Source organism: Octopus bimaculoides, chromosome 7 (assembly GCF_046866305.1).
Source record: "Octopus bimaculoides isolate indiv1 chromosome 7, ASM4686630v1, whole genome shotgun sequence".
Lineage (NCBI taxonomy): Eukaryota > Metazoa > Mollusca > Cephalopoda > Octopoda > Octopodidae > Octopus > Octopus bimaculoides.
This window is the reverse complement of record NC_142934.1, coordinates 58,002,433-58,029,657: the sequence shown is the minus strand read 5'-3', so window position 1 is coordinate 58,029,657 and position 27,225 is coordinate 58,002,433. Positions and strand designations below refer to the sequence as shown.

The window sequence follows — 27,225 nt, the reverse complement described above, 5'->3', positions numbered from 1 at the left end:
GTCCATGCGATCACTTGATTGTGGTTTGTCATCAGACCACTTTCTGATATGATGAGACATCCTGTAAAGGCCAAAGGTTATTTCCCTTCATTATTTCTTCCTCTTTATTTAGATGAATATATATATATATAAACACATATGTAAAGTGTTTGACTTTCAATTAAAATTTCCTTACCAACCCGGTAACATCTCTTTCTCTCACTATCGCTATCTTTATAACCTATTATTCATTTTATATGCACTCACAAACTGATGTTCAGCTGTTGCACCGGTTTTACTATATGCAAGATTTCTGTGTATAGATATATACACCAGATAGATGTTTTCTGTTAATGACGGGAACAACTGTATTCTTTACATCCATAAATTCTGTTGAAGAATTTTAATAAAGACAGCAGTGATCGAGTTTCTATCCGAATGAATTATTTATTATGATATTAGGACTTCGAGAGTGAACATTTATTCAGAATTTCTTTTTAAAGTACACACATTATGGCACTATTCACCCTTCGAGTATTCAACCAGATATTATCAACACGTTCAAAGGTGAGCATGTAATTCTTATTCATTCATTCATTTATGTTTCAATTTCCTTTTCCCTGTAATTGACCGGGAGGTACTATTCCAAATATAGTCATATAAGATAACTAAACCAGACAGCTGTCGTTTTTTTTTTTTTTTTCGTTCTTTCACACTGATATTTTATACTTTCGATCAGTTAATCAATTGTAAATATATTTTTTTTAATATTTTATTTTAATGCTAAATTCACTTGTTGAATATTAATTATATAATTTCTCTCTTTATACTTACTTTATATGTATGCAGTTATAAACTGCGTTCGTAGTTTATGAATGAACTTCAAATAGAAACGGTTTATCCATAACCTTATTAGGTTACGGATTTATTATTTATTAAAGAAAAAAATATTCTATCTTTTCACAATACTTTGTTTTTTTCTGAAGTCAAATTTATTTTTGTATTTTTACATCAATCGGCGAACACTTGGGTAATAAATAATTGTGAATGTTCTGTCGGTTTTGTAACACTATTACCTTATAAAATTGTATCATGTTTATGATTATTGATCCCATGGGAGGGAAATCCCGAATGGTAACATAATTTTTAAAATACGTGATACGGTTCATACGACAATCACTTGTATACGAGTGATTGCCGTTTATACTGATATCTCATAATATATGATATATACTGATATCTCATATATATATGAGTGTGTGTGTGTGTGTGTGTGTGTATTTACATACGTACATTTATATACACACATATGTATATAACGCCTAAGATTTCAATATAACCTCCACACATTTATAAATATTAATTTAAGATCGATAATAATAATTCCATTGATGATAATCAAAAAACGTATGTCTTGCTTATTAGTAAAATGTATGTTAGTTTTTCTTATATATGTGGAGCAAGTAAACCCAAGGGAACCCATCTGTTTCTAAAAAAAATACATATTGGCAAGATAATAAATTCATACGATTAACCAAGGAAACACTCGATAATTATATACTAGCATTGTGTAGAATTTGTTCATTGTAACTTACATTCCGTTTTTTGGGGGGGAGGGGGCTCTCTTGAACTACATTATCGAAAGTCTCCTTCACTTTTTAAGACGATGACTGGCAGTTGACTAAAGTTGGCTATTGTTTCTAGTAAATCAGAGGACAGCTTTCGAGCATTCCATATTGTCTCGTTTTATGGTACTTATTTATAGATTCGTGAATGAGGGAGCTAACTTTCAGTGTCTATTTCTATCTTAATTATTGAAAATCTTAACTACAGAATTCAGAACTGAGTAACCCTCAAGGACACGAATAGATTTATAGGACACAAAGAAGAGAGTTCAAATCAGTGGGACTAAAGATGAAGCAGATCGAAACTGTTACATCAGCGACTTAGGTTTCTAATTCCATTAGGAACAACGTGAGAGTGGAACTAGATACTATATTGACACCTGAAACGTATAAACCGGCCACTGATATATATATATATATATATATATATATATATATATATATATATATATGTATATGTGTGTGTGTGTGTATATATAGGTAGCAAACCATGTAACGTGGTTGTAAATAGGAATTCCAGCCACGTTTCGTGGTTTGCTACATATAGATAGATAGATAGCAAACCATGAAACGTGGTTAGAATTCCTATTTACATACATACATATGTCGGTTTAACCTCCACTTTTGCATGCTTGCATGGATCAGACAGAATTCGTTGAGACAGATTTAGTAAAATCGGATACCCTCTCTGTCGCAAACCCTCACTTGTTTTCAGGCAAGGTGATAATACCCCATGACTGGACACGTTTTCATGGAAGATTGGAAACGAATTACACCGCTTGTACGACTGGGAAACTAGTTTGCGGATGCACTAACACACATACGCACTCACACACACACAAAGTAATGGGCTTCTTTCTGTTTCAAATACCCAAAGCTTTGGTTGACCCAATGTTATAGTAGAAGATACTTGCCCAAGGTGCCATGTAGTGAAGCCAAACCTGAATTCACGTAGTTGAGAAGCAAACTTCTTATATATATATATATATATATATATATATATATATATATATATATATATATATATGGGAAACCCATAGTTTAGTGGATAGGATGTTGCATTTATGATTACCAGATTGTAGTTTTGATTGCTGAACTGGATCATGCATTGTGTTCATGGGCAAAGACATTACATTTCACATTCCTCCTGTCTACTCAGCTGGCAAAAATGAGTAACCCTGCAACAGACTACCATTCCATCCAGGTGTATATGCATGCCACAGGATCCAGGAAACAAGCCTTATGTGTCTGTGGCTTGGGAGGAATATCTCATTTTTTTTTTTTTTTTTTGTGTTTGTGTGTGTATTTACTTGCTCAGTCTTAGAACAGGTAGAAACCATGAACTTTACAGGCCCTCCAAGACTGGTGAGCTTGTTGCTGTTAATATGTTTAAACTGTTGCAAGTCAACTCCTGCAGTAAAGACATTAATGAGAAGATTCCAGAGGACTGATGTTCTAGGGAGGAAGAATAGAATATAGAGTTTGGATGAGGGCCAGAGGGAGGAGTTGAGTGCAACAAGTGTGACAAGATGTGGGGAGACAAGTAGTTCAAGGGTATGAGACTAGCCAGTTCCAAGGAACAGAGGCCATTATATTAGCAATAGAAAAGACAGCATGCCTGTAGACCAGAGACTGGAACATATTGAATGTTAATCAGTTGATTGACCCTTTTCTGTATGTTTTACAAGATGTCTGTATGCATAGTTGCAGGAGTGGCTGTGTGGTAAGTAGCTTGCTTACCAACCACATGGTTCTGGGTTCAGTCCCACTGCGTGGCACCTTGGGCAAGTGTCTTCTACTATAGCCTCGGGCCGACCAAAGCCTTGTGAATGGATTTGGTAGATGGAAAACTGAAAGAAGCCCGTCGTATATATGTATATATATATATATATATATGTGTGTTTGTGTGTCTGTGTTTGTCCCCCCACCATCGCCTGACAACCGATGCTAGTGTGTTTACGTCCCCCGTAACTTAGCAGTTTGGCAAAAGAGACCGATAGAATAAGTACTAGGCTTACATAGAATAAGTCCTGGGGTCGATTTGTGGTCGACTAAAAAGGCGGTGCTTCAGCATGGCCGCAGTCAAATGACTGAAACAAGTAAAAGAGTATAGTAGCAAAGGCACTGTCCCACATGTGGAAGCAGTACTACACTATGGGCCACACTTGTGTTTTGTAGTATCAGTGTCTGTTGGAGACTGAAATGTTTTCTAGTTTGGATCTGCTTGCATCAAGAAAGATCCACAGTAATAGTGAGATCCAGCATTCAAACCAAATGTGAGATCTCTTGCAAAGCATCACTCATGTTTATTAGCTGAGATATGAGAGCAGTGAAGCCCACATGTAATAAGTTCTGATAAGAGATTTGCATGCCAAACACTGTTGAGGGTTTTGCTATCTGATGTTACAATATTGCCATGATTGAATTTTTCTTAACCCTTTTGTTAACCATATTTTTGTTGAAACATACAGCCTTTGTTTCATTTAGTTTTGAAAATAATGAAGACTTTAGTGAAATAACTTTGCCATTATTTATCTGGTGTTTAGAACATAAATTAATATGAAAGTTTAGTGGAAAGTTTTAATTTATATTCCTTTAAAACAGGAAGTTTGCATCATAGTGTTTGGATGAGGGCCAGAGGGAGGAGTTGAGTGCAACAAGTGTGACAAGATGTGGAGAGACAAGTAGTTCAAGGGTACCTGAATGTTGGAAGTATGAGACTAGCCAGTTCCAAGGAACAGAGGCCATTATAGTAGCAATAGAAAAGACAGCATGCCCGTAGAGCAGTTTTTGATAGATTGGTATCAAAAGGGTTAAAGCAAACACCCACTGGTGAATGTAGAACTCTAGTAAATTTGGTTTTTTGGAAGCTATACTGGTGGTCACTGGAGAGAGAGAGAGAGATTTAAGTTGACAAGAGAACATCATTGTCAATGGTTGTCTCCATGACCTTAGAGATGTTGAAGTGAGAATAATGATAAGATAGTTGGCTGGACTATAGAAGTTGTTTTCTTTGCAATGAGACCCATTGTGGTATACTTCCAAATGTCAAAGTATATCTTCCATAGACAATGAAGAATTAGTTTGGTGAGTTTAGAATTAAGTTCTGGAGTGCTGTGTTAGTAGATAGATAAAAATGGTTCCCACAGTGGACTCTATAACCACCACCACCACCACCTTCACAGGAATGTTGGAGTTACATAAATTATAAACAAGTCTTCGGACTGAAGCATTGGATTTATGGTTTCTTCTTATAAAATGTCCCTGTTATTATGTTGTGTCATATTGTCTTTTCAGTAACGTACATGTAGAAATCACATTGTTATGATTTATGAACTAATTACCATGTTTAAATGGCTTCTGAATTGCTGGCCTCTGTGTGATCAATAGTGACTGTCCATGGCTACAGCTGTATGCAGAATTTATTTCATTTACTAGTGGGTACCTGTGGAAAGTGCACAAATCATTAATGTTCAGTTTAATTGTTGATTACCTGAGGCAAACATTATTGTAAGTGATATATTCAATAAAAGACTATATCTTTTACTTGTTTCAGTCCCTGGACTGTGGCTGGGACATCACCTTAAAGGGTTTTAGTAAAACAAGTCAACTCCAGTACTTATTTTTAAAGACCATTACTTATACTATAAGTTTCTTTGGCAGCACTGCTAAATTACAGGGACATAAACAAGCCAACAGCAGTTGTCAAGCACATACATGTGTATGTGTGTGTGTGTGTGTGTGTGTGTATATATATATATATATATATATATATATATATATATATATATATATATATATCATCATCATCATCATCGTTTAACATCCACTTTCCATGCTAGCATGGGTTGGACGATTTGACTGAGGACTGGTGAACCAGATGGCTACACCAGGCTCCAATCTGATTTGGCAGAGTTTCTACAGCTGGATGCCCTTCCTAACGCCAACCACTCAGAGAGTGTAGAGGGTGCTTTTACGTGCCACCGGCACGGGCAACGGCCACGCTCAAAATGGTGTATTTTATGTGCCACCCGCACAAGAGCCAGTCCAGGGGCACTGGCAACGATCTCCCTCGAAAGTCCTTAGACATGCCGCGGGCACAAGTGCCAGAAAGGCGATGCTAGGCACAGGTGCCATCACAGGTTCGCTTTTGCTTGCCCCAATGTCTTCGCAAGCTGAGTTTCATGTCCAATGAAGGAGACGACGTTGGCATCGGTGCCAGTCGTCGAATTTAACTCGATTTCGATTTCACCCACACACACACACATACACACAGTAATCCTTTGCCATATCACGGTTCACCGTGGTGTTGTTTTGCATTTATAATAAAATAAACATATACTAATTATAAAAATAGTTTTAAAAAATATGCAGTACAGTACTGTTTCTACATCACAGATTTTCACCTATCACAGGGGTTTGGGAATATAACACCCACGATAAACAAGGAATTACTGTGTGTGTGTGTGTGTGTGTGTGTGTGTGTGTGTGTGTATATATATATATATATATATATATATATATACACACACACACATTAAACTGTGACCATGCTGGGACATTGCCTTGAAGGATTTTAGTCAAATGAAACTTATTCTATCAGCCTCTTTTGCCAAACTGCTAAGTTACAGGGATGTAAACACACCAACACTGGTTGTCAAGTGATAGTGGTGGTGGTGGTGAGGTTCAAACATTAACTCAAAGACATACACGACATACACATACATACACTCACCGAATGGGCTTCTTTCAGTTTCTGTCTATCAAATCTACTCACAAGGCTTTGGTTAGCCCAAGCTCAAGGTGCCAATCAGTGAGACTGAACCTGGAACCATATATATATATATATATATATATATATATATATATATAATCATCATCGATTAACGTTTGTTTTCCATGCTAGCATGGGTTATGTTATTATTATTAAGTAATAAAAAGGAACATGTCTTTTATTCAATTAATCCCTTTCAATGTTAAGTACCTTTAGTAATTAAACTAAATATTTATGATTCATGCATTTTCTACAGGTATCCTCCTGTACATGAAATAGATCAGCCTCAATGAATTCAATCTGACCCATGCAAGCATGGGAAAGTTGAAAAGTAAATGTTAAAATGATGATGATGAGTGTCGTAGCATGGCCTCCACTCTCAAGCTAGTAAAGTAAGGATATATACATATATATATATATACACATACATATATATACACATACATATATACCCTTTTACTCTTTTACATGTTTTCAGTCATTTGACTGCGGCCATGCTGGAACACCAACTTTAGTCAAAGAACTTATTCTTTGTAAGCCTAGTACTTATTCTATTGGTCTCTTTTGCCGAACTGGTAAGTTTCGGGGACATAAACACACCAACATCAGTTGTCAAGCGATGATGGTGGAGGAGGACAACACATGCATAAATATATATATTCGTACATGAAAAGACATTCGAATGAGATCGTTGCCAGTGGACTGGCTCCTGTGCAGGTGCCACGTAAAATACACCATTTCGAGCGTGGCCATCGCCAGTACCGCCTGACTGGCCCTCGTGCCGGTGGCACATAAAAGCACCCACTACACTCTTGGAGTGGTTGGCGTTAGGAAAGGCATCCAGCTGTAGAAACTCTGCCAAATCAAATTGGAGCCTGGTGTCGCCTCCTGGTCCACCAGTCCTCAGTCAAATCGTCCAACCCATGCTAGCATGGAAAGCAAACGTTAAACGATGATGATGATACACAACAGGCCTCTTTCGGTTTCTGTCTGCCAAATCCACTCACAAAACTTCAGTCGGTCTGAGGCCATAGTAGAAGACACTTGACTAAGGTGCCACACAGGACTGAACCCAAAACCATGTGGTTGGGAAGTAAGCTCCTTACCACACAGCCACACTTGTGCCTATATATATATATATATATATATATATATATATATATATATATATATATATTAAGGTGGTGCCCTAGCATGGCCACAGTCAAATGACTGAAACAAGTAAAAGAATATATATCTCATTTAAACATTAGCCAATTTAACTTATATAAATTTCCGCTCAGTAGTACACTAACTAGAGACATGCACTTTCCAAGAAATGCATAGTGAAACTCATAGTTCTTCTAATTTAATCTTGATATTTCTGTGAAAGTCAGACATAATGAAAGTACCCTAGCATATAATGCTTTTTATATTTATGTCAAGGTTACAGACAAACACAGAGGGGGAGGGGGATAGAGAGACACTGCTAATTATATTAGGTTAACCAATCCCAGGGTATGTTTAGGTAGTATTCAGAAAAAGTCAGCTGTACTCTGTATTTGTTGATGAATCACATTTCAATCTATGTACCATGCCTGCTGATTGGTCTCATGACTGATTCAGACTGTGTTCACAAAATGAGCTGCCAATAAGAATTGGAAAGAAACATCTTTTGTGTTGGTTTTCATGCTTATCACTTTCTTGTATGGAAGTTCTGAGTTCAACCTACCACTCATTAGAAAGGTAGCCTGACTTGGTGTAATCCTATTGCTGATAGTAGTCTTGTTTCATTCCCTAACCTAGAGGTTCTCAACCATTTTTTACCCCTTTGATTATTTTATTCTGGTGGACCCCTCTAGTTATGATGTTTAACCCTTTAGTATTCAGATTTTTCTATCAAATATAATGTATATTTATTCACATTGTCTAATCATGCATTATGCTGTAGCTTTGAGATTTCAATGATAAGGCAGCAAACTGGCAGAAACGTTAGCACACGGGGCAAAATGCTTAGCGGTATTTCGTCTGTCTTTATGGTCTGAGTTCGAATTCCACTGAGGTCATCTTTGTCTTTCATCCTTTCGGGGTCGATAAATTAAGTACCAGTTGCATACTGGTGTCAATCTAATCGACTGGCTCCCTCCCCAAAAATTTTTGGGCCTGGAATTGTATTCCCTTCTGACCTTGTGCCCTACCTTTGATAAATTCCTGGGACCATGCCTGGCACATCCCTGCTCAAATTCACTGTGCTTTCTCCTGTATTTTTTATGGGAAAAATAGTTTCAGTTCACAAACATTTTGGGTGATGAATAGCTTTCAGGAACAAATTAAATTTGTTGACTGAAGTTCTCTTGTATTGGCTAAAAGACAAAGGGTATAAATGTAGAACTTTCTTTTCTCAGTCAGGCAAACTGTGAAGGTACAGTTTTGTAATTTGCTCCTGGGACAACATAATGGCTTTTGGGCAATTTACCCATCCAATTAATTTCAGTCATCATATCTGTTTAATTGAATATAACAAAGGCATGTGGCCTAAGGGGTAGGGTGTTCATGTCTTGATTGTAAGATCATAGGTTCAATTCAGGTAGGTGATGCATTATATCCTTAAGCTAAGTACTTCATTTCACATTATTCCAATCTACTCAACTATAATGAGTATCAGCCAAGTGCTGAGGCAGTCCTTTATCTTGTCTGCCATCTGTCACATCCTGGATGTTATGCTGGGGTTAAGGATGAGGAGTCCTAGAGGGTGCCTATGCCTATTTTTAGGAGCTGTGACTACACAGGTATCAAAAACAATGAAAGTGTAGTACATCTTATCATTCCTTGCTCACTTGCAAATGATGCCTGGCTGTATTTAAATTAAAATACATCAAAGTTTTTGTATAGAAATATGTTCAACCTAATAATAAAAATCTAGCTAAGAAAGAGCTTTTTCAATTAATGTACTTTTTCCAGTTTGAAAATGCATTCAAATTCTTGTTACAAGGCACTTCATTTTCATGTTGTGTGATCTTGATAAACAAAAAGTTTGTTCATACAATGTCAATTGTTTCTTGTTCTCTGTGTAACAGTGTCTGGGTTTCTTGCTGTTCAGTGGACAAGGAAATTTGTCATGTTTGGAAATATGTGGCTGTTGGCATTGTGAAGGGCATCTGGCCACAGATAACTCTACCTCAATGTAATCTTGTTTGAGACATGCAAACAGAAAGTAGGCATTAAACTGATGATGATAATGGTGATGATAATGGTGATGATGATTATGTGTTAAAGAAACGTGTTGAGGAAAGTGTTAGTGACCAGACAGACAAAAAAAACTATTACGTAAAAAATTATTTCACATAAATTAATAATGTTTTAAGAATGTGTTGAGGGCTTGGATAGCAACTTCCTCATGCTATACAGAAGGCTGTTTGTTGCAACATGTCTGCAGTATATTTGATTTAAGTGTTGACAGACAATATCCAAAAGAAAATGAAAGAAGCCAAATTATATTTAAAATAGATAAAAAGTTCTTCTGAATTTACTTGAATAGTCAGAATTAAAATTAGAAAATATATTTTCATCTTTTACTTGTTTCAGTGTTTGAACTGTGGCCAGTTTGAAGTGTTTAGTCAAATAAATCAATCCCAATACTTATATTTTAAAGTGTTTGGGAACTCATAATATGTCATCATCATCATCGTCGTTTAACATCTGCTTTCCATGCTAGCATGGGTTGGACGATTTGACTGAGGACTGGTGGACCAGGAGGCGACACCAGGCTCCAATCTGATTTGGCAGAGTTTCTACAGCTGAATGCCCTTCCTAACGCCAACCACTCCAAGAGTGTAGTGGGTGTTTTATGTGCCACCGGCACGAGGGCCAATCAGGCGGTATTGGCAACGGCCACGCTCGAAATTGTGTATTTTACGTGCCACCTGCACAGGAGCCAGTCCATCGGCACTGGCAATGATCTCGCTCGAATGTCTTTTCACGTGCCACTGGCACAAGTGCCAGGGAGGCGACAACCAATCAATTAAAAGGATTTCAATCATACCCACATTAACAAGCGAGATATTCATCATCAAAGTTAACAATTCTAGTACCTGCCCCAAAACAATCATCACAACTTCTGGTTTTGCTACCAATAGCAAAATTGGTGCATGATGTTGCAATACACCAGTTTCAAAATGGATAATGCAAGCGATGAGAGCATGTCATCCATTTCTTCAGTGCATATCGGCCTTCATTTGTCTTTTGAAGAGTCTTCTTTTGACGATACCAATGATGAAGTCCAACACATTGCACCATATTGATTTGAAACAGAAAAATTAAATTTGGAAGAATCCAATTCATTATTACTGGCCACTGACCATGATAACGAAGATGAACCTAAATTAGGAAACACTGACTGGTGTGGGTATATAAATGTTCCTAATGTTAATCAAAATTGTTTAAATGACCAAATACTTCGGTCTCAAGCCGTTTGAAAGTATGTCTGTATGATATAAAATTTATTTGCTGTGAAACCCACCAGGCTGACCAGGAGGGAAATATCTGCACAATTTAATTACTTTAATTATTCTATTAAGCTTTGCTGTGACAATTATCAAAGTGCAAATGTTGTACAGTTTTAATCTCTATAATTAGCCTCTCATTTTGTAATAAGTCAAATTCTCACAGTGTAAACAGGCTGGACACAGCAACAGACCTATTTTCAAAATAGTAAGATGTTTTGTACATTCCATTGCAAAAAATAACATTTCTTAATGTGTGTGCTATACATTGGCATGTTATTGATTACCTTTATTTTATTCATGTACAAGGTAGTATCAAAAAGTTCCCAGACTTGTCCTGTAGCATGCCACCAGATGGCAGCACACAGTTAATGTCTAGTGAGAGCTAGCAGTGACCTTCATGAGGCAGTGTGTTGAGTGATATCGCTGTGTTTACTGTGCAAGTTGTGAAATTTGTGTTTTTGTGATCATGTGTGTGCTGCAGTCTGTGATTGTGACATGGACAGGAACAAAGAGTCAATGTGAAATTTTGAATTAAATTTAGGAAGTCTGCCACAGAGACATTGAGCATGCTTTGGCAAGCTTACGGCGACAAGGCAATGGGTCGTACACAATGTTTTGAGTGGCTCAGGTGCTTCAAAAGTGGAAGAACATCCCTGGAAGACAATGAATGATTTGGAAAACCTGCCACAAAGAAATGTGGTATTGTGCATTGAGGATTCATCCACCAGGGCCAGAATATCAATCAAGAGTTCTACTGCAATGTTTTGAAGCATCTGAGGTAGGACATTCAGCAAAAGTGACCAGATCATAGGCGCAGGAGTGGCTGTGTGGTAAATAGCTTGCTTCCCAACCACATGGTTCCAGTTTCAGTCTCACTGCGTGGCACCTTGGGCAAGTGTCTTCTACTATAGCCTCGGGCCGACCAAAGCCTTGTGAGTGGATTTGGTAGACGGAAACTGAAAGAAGCCCGTCGTATATATGTATATATATATATGTATGTGTGTATATGTTTGTGTGTCTGTGTTTGTCCCCCTAGCATTGCTTGACAACCGATGGTGGTGTGTTTATGTCCCCGTAACTTAGCGGTTTAGCAAAAAGAGACCGATAGAATAAGTACTAGGCTTACAAAGAATAAATCCTGGGTTCGATTTGCTCGACTAAAGGTGGTGCTCCAGCATGGCCACAGTCAAATGACTGAAACAAGTAAAAGAGAGAAAGAGAAAGAGATCTAGGGTGTATGAAGAATTGGTTTCTTCACCGAGTTCTCCTCACTCTTGAGTTTCTTACCAAAAACAACATGGTACTGCTTCCGCACTCACCCTATTCACCAGATTTAGCACCTGCGGACTTCCATCTCTTCCGCACAATGGAAATGCAGCTCAAAGGCTGCCATTTTAACACCATTGTTGAGATCCAGAGCGAATTGCAGGTCCTCAACTCACTTATGGAAAATGACTTCCAGGCTGGATTCCAAAAGTGGCAAGAATCCTGGGACTGATGTATTGCTGTGCAAGGTGATTATTTCAAAGGAGATGATATTAAAACTTTGATAAATAAGTTATTTTTTTTATTAAACATAAGTAGACCAGGAACCTTTTGATACCACCTCGTATTTTACTAAATCCATTCAAATTTCTGATTCACCATCATCATCATTTAGCATCTATCTTCCATGCTGGCATGGGTTGGAAGGTTTGACAGGATCCAATAAGCCAGATAACAATGCTGATCTCCAGTGTCTGCTTTTGTATGGGTTCTGAGCTGGACACCCTTCTAAACACCAAGGAGGTTACCTTCTTGATGCCTTGAAGAGCTTTGAATGGTGTTACATATGATGGGTTAACCCTTTAGTTCTATGATTAAAAAATTCCTGTTGTAACCCTTTTGTTGTTAAATTTCTGCTGAAATATTCTGCCTTTGTTTTAATTAATTTTTAAAATAATGAATAATTTAATAACCCATTGGATGGTGTTTGGAACATAAATTAATGTGAAATTTTGATGGAAGCCTTTAATTTAGATTAGTTGAAATAGGAAGTTTGTATTATGGAATTAAAGAGATCTAAATTAAATCCTTCTATCAAAATTTAATATTATATTTTCCAACCAATTATTTTCAAGATTAAAATAAAAGCAGTGTATTTCAATAGAAATATGGTAACAAAAAGGTCAAGTCTATCACCTATTGGAAAATCTCTATCCCCTGTCATCTGTGTTAAGAAGATACTGAAAACGAATTTGAGAAACAGTGTTAACATATAAATGAAGAAGAAGCAGCCCAGATATGTGATAATCTAATTAATGACAATGAATGAGAACCCCTCTCCCCTCATCTTATGTGATAAAATTATTATAGTTCCTAGAAAAAGATTTGCTGATATATTTTATTTATATATTTTATACTCCCTTTACTCTTTTACTTGTTTCAGTCATTTGACTGTGGCCATGCTGAAGCACCACCTTTAGTCGAGCAAATCGACCCGGGACTTATTCTTTGTAAGCCTAGTACTTATTCTATCGGCATCTTTTGCCGAACCGCTAAGTTACGAGGATGCAAACACACCACCATCGGTTGTCAAGCGATGCTGGGGGGACAAACACAGACACACAAACATATACACACACATACATATATATACATATATACAACGGGCTTCTTCAGTTTCCATCTACCAAATCCACTCACAAGGCTTTGGTCGGCCCGAGGCTATAGTAGAAGACACTTGCCCAAGGTGCCATGCAGTGGGACTGAATCCGGAATCATGTGGTTGATAAGCAAGCTACTTACCACACAGCCACTCCTGTGCCTACAGTGCAATTTCTGAATATAAACACCATTCATTACAGCTTTCCAGTGAGCCTGTTACTGTTTTTTTTTTTGGTAGTGAGCAGGGGGGGGGGGGGTGGATAGTTTTTTTTTATGTATCAGTATCACATTTGTATAAGATATATGGTGTAGGCATGGCTATGGTTGCTTTCTACCCCCACCCCAATCCCTGGTTTCTGGTTTAGTGCCACTGCATAGTATCCCAGGCTACTGTTTTCTACTGTAGCCAGCCAAAGCCTCGAGAATGAATTTGATTTGATAGACAAAAATTTGACTAGTGACAAGTGATCAACATCATCATCATCATCATCTTCCATGCTGGCATGGTTGGTCAGTTTGACAGGGTCTGACAAATTGAAGGACTGTGTCATGTTCCATTGTCTGCTTTACCAACCACTTTACAAGGTGTACTGGATGTTTTTCTTTTTCACCAGCGCTTGTGATGAGTCATATTTAATTTTTCTTTTTAATCTTTTAACCTGAAGTAAAGAGCAATGCATATGAAACTTTACCAGGCCTCTGTGACTGATGGGAGGGAGGGAGACTTGACTTAAGTGCTTGTAACAAAGTAGACTTCACTACTTGGTATCTTTGAGACCTAAATAGTAGAGGTGGACCAATAGGAGATGGAATGGGTCTACCACAGAAGAACTGCTATAAAAGTTCAAGTGTCAAAACAATTTCATTTTTTAAACATGTCATCAATGTGAAAAATCTAGGAAGCTCTATGGTATGGGCAGTGGTTCGAGGCAAATTTGATTGTTATTTCTAGGAGGTCAAGCAGCTATGTGGAGACTTTCACATTGTCTAATCTCATGGACTGACAATCAGTTTATAGCTAAGGAATCTGTGCTATTGTGATGTTAACATCTTAGCCACATAGACAGAGTAGCACTAATAATAATATATGAACAACTGATCTTTGGTCTATAGTCTACTGCTACATCAGCTGGGACAGATATTCAGACTCACTTTTTTCAGTTAACCAAATCAATAATATTAGAATACCATTCATTTACTTTTGTATTCACAGCTTGTTGAGTCAATTAAGTATTGAACTGTATTTTTTTAAGAAGAGCGTTGTGGTTTGCTTGAAGTGTTGTGGTACACAAGTAAAATAGCAAATAATGATGACAGCTAGCTTCATGAAAAGGGATTGTGAAACAACCTTTACCCTTTTAGCATTTAAACTGACCATACCCAGCCAAAATAGTCTTTCTTTTTTGTTCAAACTACCCAGATGTGGCCTCTCACACCAACCCAACAATGTCATTCTAAAAATAAACAATCTCATCTTGAGAATCTCAAAGCTGCAAGATAATGAATGATTAATTCAAAACAGTGTGAATAAATAAGCATTAGACAGAATAACCTGAATGCTAAAGGGTTTATATATTTCAGGCATAAAGGCCCATCATCAGAAGTGAATAGCTTGGAAATACAAGTTTGTGCAGTTCCTGCTTGAATCAACTTGGCAGGATGATGGGCCGTTGTGCCTGAAATATATTAACTCATTAGCATTTAAACCAGCCATATCTGGCACAAATATTCTGCCTGTCTTATGTTCAAACTGACCATATCCAGCCTCTTTCACCTACCCTATAATATCATTCTAAAAATAAACAATTACATCAATAAAATCTTGAAGCTATGAGACAATGCATGGTTAATTCGAATGTGAATAAATAAGCATTATATTTGACAGAGAAATTTGAATGCTTGAGTGTTAAGGTTAATTAACTTTTCTTTTTCACATTATTACAAGGCTCTCTGTCTTCATTATTTGTTATTTTACTTCTACATTTCTTTTTAAAATCTTGTTTCAAGTAAATGTGGGTTGATGGTTCATAAAATATGTACCAATTATTGTTTAACGCAAGGTCAACATATGATCAAGCAAAAATAAACAGAGGCAAGCCTTCATTAATATTTAGATATAATGCATCTCAGTCATTACTGTGCAATGTGTTGTTCCCTTTTGATACTAACCTGTCGAAGACCATTCCTAATTCTATAATAGAAATTTTCTATTTTAAACCTTTAGCATTCAAGCCAGCCATATCCAGCCCAAATATTCTATGTGTTTTTTGTTTTTTTTGTTCAAACTGGCCAGGTCCAGCCTCTTACACCTACTCTACAATGTCATTCTAAAAATAAACAATCATGTCATTGCAATCTCAAAACTATGCGATAATTCACAATTAATTAAAACCAATCTGAATGCTAAAGAGTTAAAGTGATCTAAATTAATTAAAACCTTCCATCAAAATTTCATATCAATTTATTATCCAGACATTAACTTAATTATGAAAATTATTTTCTAAATTCTTCATTATTCTAAAACTTAAAGGCTGTGTGTTTTGGCAGAAATATGGTAACAAAAGGGTTAAGACATTGTGGTCTAAGCACAACCACATGTGAAGACTCCTTCATTGGCACAGGTATCAGTTAGCATAGTGTAGTAATGCTATTTTGAGACAAATAAACCTTATGTTTAACATTTTCATAGTTAACTATAATTCTTGCCAACCCTTGTTGTAATACAATGTAAGGAAAACACCTCTACTGCACTACATGTTTCAACAGAGCCAGTGTATGATACATAAATACACATCAAGGAAAAGATGAAAGAAAGAAATTAAAGTCATGGGTTGTGTATGTTGAAGAACACCGGACTTTGAGAGAAAAGCTGAACATTAGAAGCATCAGTTGTGGCGTGCAAGAGAGACGATTGCGCTGGTATGGACATGTGGTGAGAATGGAGGAGGATAGCTGCGTGAAAAAGTGCCACACCCTAACAGTTGAGGGAACCCGTGGAAGAGGTAGGCCCAGGAAGACCTGGGCTGAGGTGGTGAGGCAAGACCTTCGTACATTGGGCCTCACCGAGGCGATGACTACGGACCGAGACCTTTGGAAATGGGCTGTGCATGAGAAGACCCGGCAAGCCAAGTAAGATCGTTGCCAGTGCCCCTGGACTGGTTCTTGTGCGGGTGGCACATGAGATGCACCATTTTGAGCGTGGCCGTTGCCAGTACCGCCTGACTGGCTCCTGTAGGATTTTCGAGCGAGATCGTTGCCAGTGCCCCTGGACTGGCTTGTGCGGGTGGCACATAAAAGACACCATTTCGAGCGTGGCCGTTTTCGTGCGGGTGACACGTAAAAGCACCCACTACACTCTCTGAGTGGTTGGCATTAGGAAGGGCATCCATCTGTAGAAACTCTGCCAAATCAGACTGGAGCCTGGTGTTGCCATCCGGTTTCACCAGTCCTCAGTCAAATCGTCCAACCCATGCTAGCATGGAAAGCGGACGTTAAACGATGATGATGATGATGATGATGATGATATCAACTTATTACAGATACTAAGATAGATCAACTTATTACAGACCTTGGCCTGAGTACTATGTATCTGTTTCAACCCAACCTATACCAGCATGGACTTAAGATAAATAAACACAGACTAGTGATTGTTTTTCTGTTGTCATCATCCTCATCATCATCATCATCATCATCATAAACTATCCACCTCTTTAAACACATTTCCAACTTAATTTCAAGCATGTCAATAGTCAAATGACCTGAATTTTAAGATATAAATTCTATATTGTAGCTATTGACCTATTAAAATAGCAACAGAAACTATTGTAGACTTTAAAAAACCGGAAATCCTTTGGAGTTGTCTGTAATTATTACTATCACATGTTGATTTGATTGCTAACACTTTAAGTCTGTCACAATTATTGTTATTATACTTACAAAGTATGTTTTTATGAAGTGTGTCACTGACAAGAATCATTTATGAGATTTCCTTTTGTAATAAATATTGATTTAATTTCGTTAGGCATCAGGTCAGTTTTTGTAAGAAATGGAGAACAGGTTCAACCCCCCAGTATGTTACCAGTGTTGCTAGAATTTATTTTTATTGTCCCTAGGAGGATGAAAGACAAAGCCAGTACCAGTGGGATTAAAATTCAGAACTTAAAAAGAGGAAACTGAGTACTGTGGGAGATTCAGTCTGGATTGTCTGTCTTAGCTGTCTACACTATTATAATTTTTAATCGCCATCTTTTAACTCCCAGTTTTCCATGCTTGCATAGGTATGATGAAGTTTTATTGAGGTGTATTTTCTACAGCTGGATGCCCTTCCTGTTGTCAAACCTCACTTGACTAGACGTATGTCTTCATAGAAGATTGGGATGTGAAAGGCACCACTTGCATGACAGTGACATTCAGTTACAGCTATCTTATGAAGTTAATCAAGGCAAGAAGACAGTAACACACACACACACACTCTCTTTCTTTCTATCTCTCTCTCTCTCTCTCTCTCACTCACACACATATACACTGCAGGCCTCTTTCTGTCTCCATCTGCCAAATCCACTCACAGAGCTTCAGACTGAACTCAGGTCCATATGGTTTGGAAGCAAACTTCTTGCATTATCTCCAATCATTTTGTCAACTAGCGAGTGCATTTTATCATGGCAATAGCACTAGAGATGGTATTACTTGTTCCATATAAGATTGAAGTCTTCTCTAGTCTATATTGTCACTGTTTTTTCAAAGAAAACATGACCATGAGAGAGGGTGAATGGGGAGAGAGAAAAAGAGAATGGTGGTTGCGGTGTTGGTGGTGGTGACCAAGCATGTGAATACAAGGAGTTTGAATATGAGTGAGATAAGTAAGCAGAATAATAACAGTGGTCACAGGAAGTAATAGATGAGAGACAATGATAGCTTTGTGTTGATGGTTAGCAAAGAGACCAGACAAAACTGGCATGAGCAATGTAATGGGATAGTAATAAAGGCTGATGATGGTAAAAGCGAATGAGAGGATGGCAATAGAGGTGATCCATGATAGATGAGAGTGGTAGATGTCAAAAAGGAGTCAGAAGGGGAAAGAGAATGATGATGATTGGTGGTAATGTAGAGTGATTGTAGTGTGGTAGGCAGAGTACATGAATATGGTTAGAACAGTCAGCATAATTCATTAGACAAGCTAGAAGAGGTGAAGTAACAGGAATGATGTCAGAAAAGAGGCAAAGTGCTAAAAAGTGAAGGAAGAGAGGCAGATTGATAAGGGGAATAATCGAGGGATTAAACACAGACAGATCAAATGTACTACCCACAAATAATAACAATAATAAAAAAAGAAAAGTCATATGACTATGATTGCTACAATTCAAACAAGTATCAAGATTTAAAATCCTAAATCCTGTTTTTGTAATGATGACACTTAAAAGAGCATTATTGCAAAATGGTTTTACAAAAGCACTTGAACTGAGTACTGTGGGGGATTCAGTCTGGATTGTCTGTCTTAGCTGTCTGCACTATTATAATTTTTAATTGCCATCTTTTAACACTCACTCTTCCATGCTTGCATAGGTATGATGAAGTTTTATTGAGGTGTATTTTCTACAGCTGGATGCCCTTTCTGTTGCCAAACCTCACTTGACCAGATGTGTGTCTTCATGGAAGATTGGGATGTGAAAGGCACCACTTGCATGACAGTGACATTCAGTTACAGCTATCTTATGAAGTTAATCAAGGCAAGGAGACAGTAACACACACACACACACACTCTCTTTCTTTCTATCTCTCTCTCTCTCTCACTCACACACATATACACTGCAGGCCTCTTTCTGTCTCCATCTGCCAAATCCACTCACAAAGCTTCAGTTGGTCCATAAAGTGCCACATATTGGGGCTGAACTCAGGTCCATATGGTTTGGAAGCAAACTTCTTGCATTATCTCCAATCAATTGTCAACTAGCGAGTGGATTTTATCATGGCAATAGCACTAGAGATGTTATTACTTGTTCCATATAAGACTGAAGTCTTCTCTAGTCTATATTGTCACTGTTTTTACAAAGAAAACATGACCAAGAGAGAGAGTGAATGGAGAGAGAGAAAAAGAGAATGGTGGTTGCGGTGGTAAGTTGTTTAAGATATCATCATCATCATCATCGTTTAATGTCCGCTTTCCATGCTAACATGGGTTAGACGATTTGACTGAGGACTGGCGAACCAGAAGACTACACCAGGCTCCAATCTGATTTGGCAGAGTTTCTACAGCTGGATGCCCTTCCTAACGCCAACCACACTGTGTAGTGGGAAGTGCCAGGAAGGCAACGTTGATCTTTCCAAAAAACACTTGATATAGTATTTACAGGATGTTTTTTTTTAAAAAGACAGTTAATCATTTGATATATTCTTATTTTAATTCTTCTTACTCTTTCTGTTATAGTTGTACATCTGTCAACTCCTGAATGGAGGAGGAAGGAATGGGAAAATGTTTTCATTGATACTAATCTGTTCTTGATTAAAAAGATGTAATTAATTAGTGCAACGAAATATTTTATTGTCATTTTGTCATGTTTTTTTATGCATTCTAAGCCGTTTATTTCACATATAAATAGAATGTTAATGTTTGGTGATGCAACAATGCAAACAATAATATTGAAAAGAATGAAAAGCAAAGTTGACTGACAGAATTTGAACTTGGAACATGCTAATGGTTCTGCCAGCTTGTTACCTTCATCAAAAGAAATACTGCTAAGCATTTTGTTTGAAGCTCTAGCCAAACTTTTTGTGGAAGAGACTGGCAGAATTGTTAGTGTAACAGACAAAATACCTTGTAATATTTGAATATTTGTTCTGGCTGTGTATGTTCTGAGTTCAAAATTCCACTGCTGTCAACTTTGTCTTTCGCCCTTCTGGGGTCAATAAAATAAAGTGCCATCCAAGTATGGATATCAATTTAATTGATGAGATCCTTTCTACATATTTATGAACTTGTGCAGCTGTTAGAAACTATTATTTTACATAGTATGTGTATGTGTGTATGTTTATATATATTGTAGCACTCTGTCGGTTATGGTGATGAGGGTTCCAGTTAATCTGATCAACGGAACAGCCTGCTCCTGAAATTAATGTGCAAGTGGCTGAGCACTCCACAGACATGTGTACCCTTGACATAGTTCTCAGCGAGATTCAGCATGACACACAGTGTGACAAAGTTAGCCCTTTGAAATGCAGGTACAACAGAGTCAGGAAGAAAGAGTGTGAGAAAGTTGTGGTGAAAGAATACAGCAGGGTTCACCCCTGCTGGAGCCTCGTGGAGCTTTTAGGTGTTTTCTCTCAATAAACACTCACAACGCCCAGTCTGGGAATCGAAACTGCAATCTTTTAACTGCGAGTCCATTGCACCTCCATAGATATATATATTGTCATAACTAATAAAGATTTTGTTACTTAATCATATGTCAGAATAAGAATATTATGATATGACATGGTAAATTTACTAATGTACACTTTTGTTTTTCTATTTCCAGTTGCTTCTATGTCGGCCTACATTGGTGAGTTTCATATCTGGCTACAAAGTTGACACAAATATAGAATTTAAGAAATCAAAAGTTCCTTTAGCATTCCACACTGCTCATGGAACCGGGCCTCCTCTTGTGTTAATGCTTGGCTGGATGTTTGCTCGCAGTCACCATCTAACGAAATACAGCAACATTTACTGTAGTAAAGGCTATGATGTGTTACAAATCAGTGTAAACCCTCTACAAGTTCTTGTACCTAGTCGAGCACAAAGTTTTGTTGAAAAGATTTTTGATCTTTTAGAAAAAGAAGACTGTATAAATAAACCTATTATTGTGCATGGATTCTCAGTGGGTGGTTACATTTATGGGGAAATGCTTGTGAAAATGGATAATGAACCAAAGAAACTTGCAGCCCTCGGTAAACGTATTGTTGGTCAGGTTTTTGATAGTCCAGTAGATAAAGATCGAGTGGCATATGGTATGTCGGTAAATATTGGAAAAAATTATTTTTCTCAGAGACTAATCTTCCATCTATTAAACCAATACTTGAAAATCTTCAAAAAATCTGTGACTGACCATTTTTCTAAAGCCAACCATGCTTTCATACGAAATGCACGAAGGATTCCTACTCTGTTATTATATTCATATAAAGATTCTATTGCAAACCCTGAAGTGATTGAGAGTACTATATCTTTGTGGGAAAATGATGGAATTCCTGTCCTTTACAAGTCTTGGAATGATACCAAACATGTTAGCCACTTGCAGAAATATCCTGAAGAATATATTGAGATTTTATTAACTTTCTTGGACCGTTTGCCTCTAATCTGTGATTCAAATGACAATTGTAAAACTGATGAAGCAGATGATATACCAGCTCGTTCGTCCACTTCATTACCTTGATATTGTTCTCCTTAGAATATTCAACAACTACAAGATATTCTTTACAAAATATCACTTATTTACAAAGTACTTTATTCTGTTGATATGACATTGATTTTACAAAGTAATTAGTACTACAGATATATCAGTCTTTACAAAATACTTATTTTACACTTTTTTTTTCAACTGATATCACATAGTACTTTACAAAGTATGTTTGTTCTTCAGATGTATTATTATCTCTATGAAATATCCATTTGACAGCTATTTCACTTATCTACTGCAAACAGTTTCTAAATCATGGCCCAATTAGTATTATTATATTAATAATATTCCTTTTGAAACACAAAGATATCAATTGGACATCAAATGGCAATGGATGGCAGAAACGTAGAATGATAGATTAAATGCCTTATAATATTTAGTTACATCTCTTTACATTCTGAGTTCAAATCTTGCCAAGTTGAACTTTTATTTTTCCTCCTTAAGATAAGTACCACTTACATACTAAGGCCAAAATTGATCAAATGAATGAATACCCTGTCAAAACATTTCTGGCTTTTGTACTATTGTTAGAAATTAATGTTTTTATTATTATTATTATTATTATTGTATTGACAGAATTTTTGGAGCATCAAACATTATGCATTGTGGTATCTAGTCACAGCTCTTTCCATTCTGAGTTTAAATTTCGCCAAGGGTGATTTTATCTTTTGCCCTTCCTGATCAACAAAATAGAGTACCAGTCAAGTACTGGGGTAGAATTTATTGGCTAACCCTTTTCCCCAAAATTTCTGGCCTTGTGCCTATGTTAGAAACAATTATTATTATTATTATTATTATTATATGATTATTATTAATAATATTGTTATAATCATTTTTATTATTGTTATTATAAACATTTCAGTTTTTAGCAAACACTTGTCACAGTGTTTCCTCCACTTGTGTCCTTAAACCTGGAGTAGTGTGCTAAGCACTGAAGCCCTTAAACTTGATAAAAAGACCACTGGTGGTGTCCAAATGTTGGATGGTTATGGTCTTCAGCAGTCTCTAAATATGATACAGTGTGTGCTTGATTCAAGCCCCAAAAAGACTATTCATTCTCCTTTTAGCTTCTCATACATAGCTATCATTGTTTACATATATATTACTTACTGGCTTGGAAACATTACTGTCTCACTGTCCTCTACAAACTGTCTAACTATGCACTACTATTATCTCACTGTCTCCTTGTATATTACTGCTGCCCTAGTCTTCTTAAACATTACTGTTTCAGTCCCTGTATATAATATTACCACACTGTTTCCGCCTGTATGCACTGTCTCATTGTCATCTTATACACTCTACAGCATCACTTTTCTTCTAGACATCACTCTTTTATATTTTCCTACATTAGTGTTTACCTTAAATGTATCTGTTACAATACTCCGGCTAGTTTATTCAACACAAAAAAGAACTCTGTTTGGGTGTCAACTATTTTGTTGAAATTATTACAGTTTATCAAAGAGCTCACCGGCACAGTGTCCAAATTCAAAAGAAAACATGTTTATAGAAGAGAGTTGAAAATAGCTGAAATAATAATCACTTGAGATAAGACTGTAATAGTTTTTAATATTTTTTGTATCCTACCTCATCCTAACCATTCAGTAATGAAGTAGGTTATTGTTGTTTAGACCCTGGTCAGACCTAGGTTCAAAGACGTTCCAGCCATGACTATCTCATTTTTTTGGGGTTTTATTTTTGCAGACTCATCCTTTCTTTAAAATGGCAATATGTGATATAAGAGATATTTGGTTGCTGTGACAACCAGACTGAATGACTGTAAAGGCTCTCCTGTGGTCTGTTTTATCAGTCAAGGGGAGTTTTGGTAATCTTGTGTGACAAGGTGCTGATTGTAGCTGTTATTATGAAGGACTGGCAGAACTGGTAGAGCAATGAACTTAAAGCATTGTGCTATTTAATGTCCATTCACACTGTTTTCAAATATCCTGCCAGGTTTAACTTTGCCTTTCATTCTTTGTGATTAGGAGAACAGGTACTAGTTGATCTAATTGACTATATTCTGCTTTCAACTATGTGGCCTGGTGCCTAAATTAGGAAAAAAAATATTTGTGCAATACCATTTCAATCAAACTGATTAGTAGCAGTAATAGCAGTTAGTAGCACCAGTAGGGCTTGAAATCATAACCGTGTGTTCTCTACTTCAGCATAAATAGATAGGACTGTTTTGAATTAGAACCCAGTCATAGATTCTATTAGAATGGCTTATTTTCATGCTGTATGTTTTGATCACCTGATGGAAACATTAAGGACAAATGCTGCACCAGATTCCAGACTTTCAAGATAAAGTTTACATCAATGCACCTGCTCTTGATCCTTGTTATTATTTTTATTTATTAATTTAACCCTTTTGCTACCATATTTCTATTGAAATACACTGCCTTTGTTTCAGTTGTGAAAATGATAAAGAATTTGGTAAACTAACTTAATATTAAAGTAGTATTTGGAACATTAAATGAATTAACATGAAAATTTGATGTAAGCTTTTAATTTATAATCACTTGGAAACAGGCAATGTATATCAGAGAGCCTGCAATAGTCTCGGCTGGGTTGGTAGCAGAAGGGTTAAAAAAAGAAAAAAGATTGTCTTTTTTTTTTCTGCATCGGTTTCTATAGTGATATGGATTGTTTTTGTGTTTTTGAGTTTGTTGGATTCAGTTTTAATTTCTATCTATAATGATCTCAGATGCATTACTAAACTATCACTCTTTAAAATGACATCATCCATTTTTCCATGCTCATATGGGTCGGAGAGAATTTTGTTGAGGCAGATTTTCTATGGCTAGATGCCTTTCCTGTCAACAACCCTTACCTCTTTGCGAGTAAGATAATATTTCTCCTGAACCAGACATGTTTTCACAGAAGACTGAGAATGAAGGACACTGATTGTATGATGGCGACATTCATTTATAACCATCATCTGAAGTCAAGACAAAGAAACAGTAACACGCACACATCCACATATCTGCTATATAAATGAGTGTATGTATGTGAATATGTCACAGAAAGGCTCCGAAATAGTGTGTCCTCAAGAAAAACAGATTTGATTTTTGAAATCTATTTTAACAAGGTTTACAGTTGTAATTAATAAAAAAGATTTCATTTGCTATGAGAAATGGCTCAACTTTTAGATTGACAAATCTACCACCCTTTGTCTCCATCAGGCTCTCTCTTATGCCTTTTTCCCCTCCCATATATTACCCAAACTCTTTATCACTCTCTGTATATGTATATCTCTCATGCATACTCCCCTCACCACTCACTTTTGATAGGACATATAATTGCTTTCATTTTGTTTAAAACTTCATTGTTGTAATGTTTACTTTCATTTTATGATAGCCAGCTATCACAGAGAAAATGTTGGCTTCCAAATCCTGTTTTTCTGATTGAGTAAAAATTATCTATCAAACTTTTAACCTCTGTAACATATTTCTAAAATTTTTCTGGAATAAATGAATCACAAAATCGGATTCAGCATAAAAAAGTACATCAATATACAAAATTTAAAATCTGTGACAGTAACAGAAAAAATGTTACTCTCTCTCTCTCTCTCTCTCTATTTGTTTATCTCTTTCATTTACACTTTTCTCATTGTAAACTTCCCCCTCTATATTTATATTTATTACATTCTCTCTCATCTGTGTGTGGTTGGCGTTAGGAAGGGCATCCAGCTGTAGAAACTCTGCCAAATCAGATTGGAGCCTGGTGCAGCCATCTGGTTCGCCAGTCCTCAGTCAAATCGTCCAACCCATGCTAGCATGGAAAGCAGATGTTAAACGATGATGATGATGATATATATATGATTTGGGGCAATTTTGTCTACCCAATCTATTCACAAACTTTGGTGAACCCTGGGTTATAGTAGAAGACACTCAAGGTGCTATGCAGTGAGGCTGAATCCAAAATCATGTGGTTGGGAAGCAAACTTCTTACCATGCAGCTACACCTGTGCAAATACCACAATTTCCTATTATACTTTCTCATGAATTTAATGTTTTATACTAATGTAAGAACTTTATTGAATTTCTCCTTTAATCTTTTCACTTAACTGTATTATTATATATTTTCTCAGACAGTAATATTTAAGTGAATCAGTGTAAGATATTTTTAAAGTGATTAAATTATAAAAGAATAATAATTACATCTCTAATGAATCCAACATAATCCTTGATTAGCTTGTAGATGAAACATCTATGTTTCACCTGTGTTAAAGGCAAGAATATCTTGGAATAGATTTCTGTTACTTTCTCCAGTACTATGTCTCGTAAAGTTAACATGGAAAGCTAACAAAATAATTATTGCTAATGTATTATTGCTTCTCCTAAGGGAAACAAATTTGCAGAAATGCTAGAGCATCAGATAAAATGCCTTGGTGTATTTGTTCTGGCTTTTTACATTCTGAGTTCAAATCTCACCACAGCCAGCTTTTACCTTTTCATCCTTTTGAGGTAAATTAAAACAATTATCGTTTCTTCTAAGACTAATTCTTCTGATTGGCTTCTGCTGCATTCCTTCCATAACAACACGGAATTAAATATTTATCCACTTTAGAAGCATCACCAAACATTTGCTTCTTTCTCTCCTTTCTCTTCTCTCTCTCTTTCTCTTTCTCTCTCTCTCTCTCTCTCTCTCTCTCTCCCTCTCTCTCTCCCTCTCTCTCCCTCTCTCTCTCATGCATTGACAAACTATAGTCTGAAATATTGAACTCTCAGTAGTTTCTTCCCTTACAGTGTAAAATTAATTACTTCATGCCCTTGTTTGTTTTTTTTTTTTTTTAATTCTCGAAATCTTTTTGGGATATCATTTCCACATTGATGCAAATCATACTTCTGGATTGATCTTATATTATTATTATTATTTCAAATGTGTTGTTGACCATTTATTTAATGGAAAAAAACACTGAGTTGGTAAACCCTTAGAATATTTGCTAGAAGACTTGATTTTTAGCCAGCTACTACTGCTACTGCTAGTCAGTGCCCTTGGCAGAACTCTTATAGTATACTGGCTCAATATACTATAAAGTTTACTTTATTCTGTAGGTTGATGTTGTTAAACCCTAAGTCAACTTTGACAGAGAAGATGTATGATCAGAAGCTATTGAGTCTAGATCATCACAACCTTATCTTTGACTTTGCATCTAAAGAATTACATTATCCAATACACCTGTCCTATTTCAAGAATAGCATGCAATTTGGAGAACAATTGGCTTCTATTTCTAGCACCTCAAGTGACCATACAGAAGGTCCACTCATTAGCTTGATTATAAGTAGGTATGA

General features: G+C 36.6%; 1 protein-coding gene across 1 annotated transcript; it reads left to right on the top strand.

Annotated features, from left to right (window-relative positions):
- LOC106873893 (transmembrane protein 53) lies at positions 1-25,419 on the top strand. The gene is made up of 2 exons (XM_014921419.3): positions 1-546; positions 21,020-25,419. The coding sequence occupies exons 1-2, from the start codon at positions 493-495 to the stop codon at positions 21,908-21,910; spliced, it is 945 nt and encodes a 314-aa protein (XP_014776905.1). The 5' UTR covers positions 1-492; the 3' UTR covers positions 21,911-25,419.
- Positions 25,420-27,225: the final 1,806 nt, after the last annotated feature.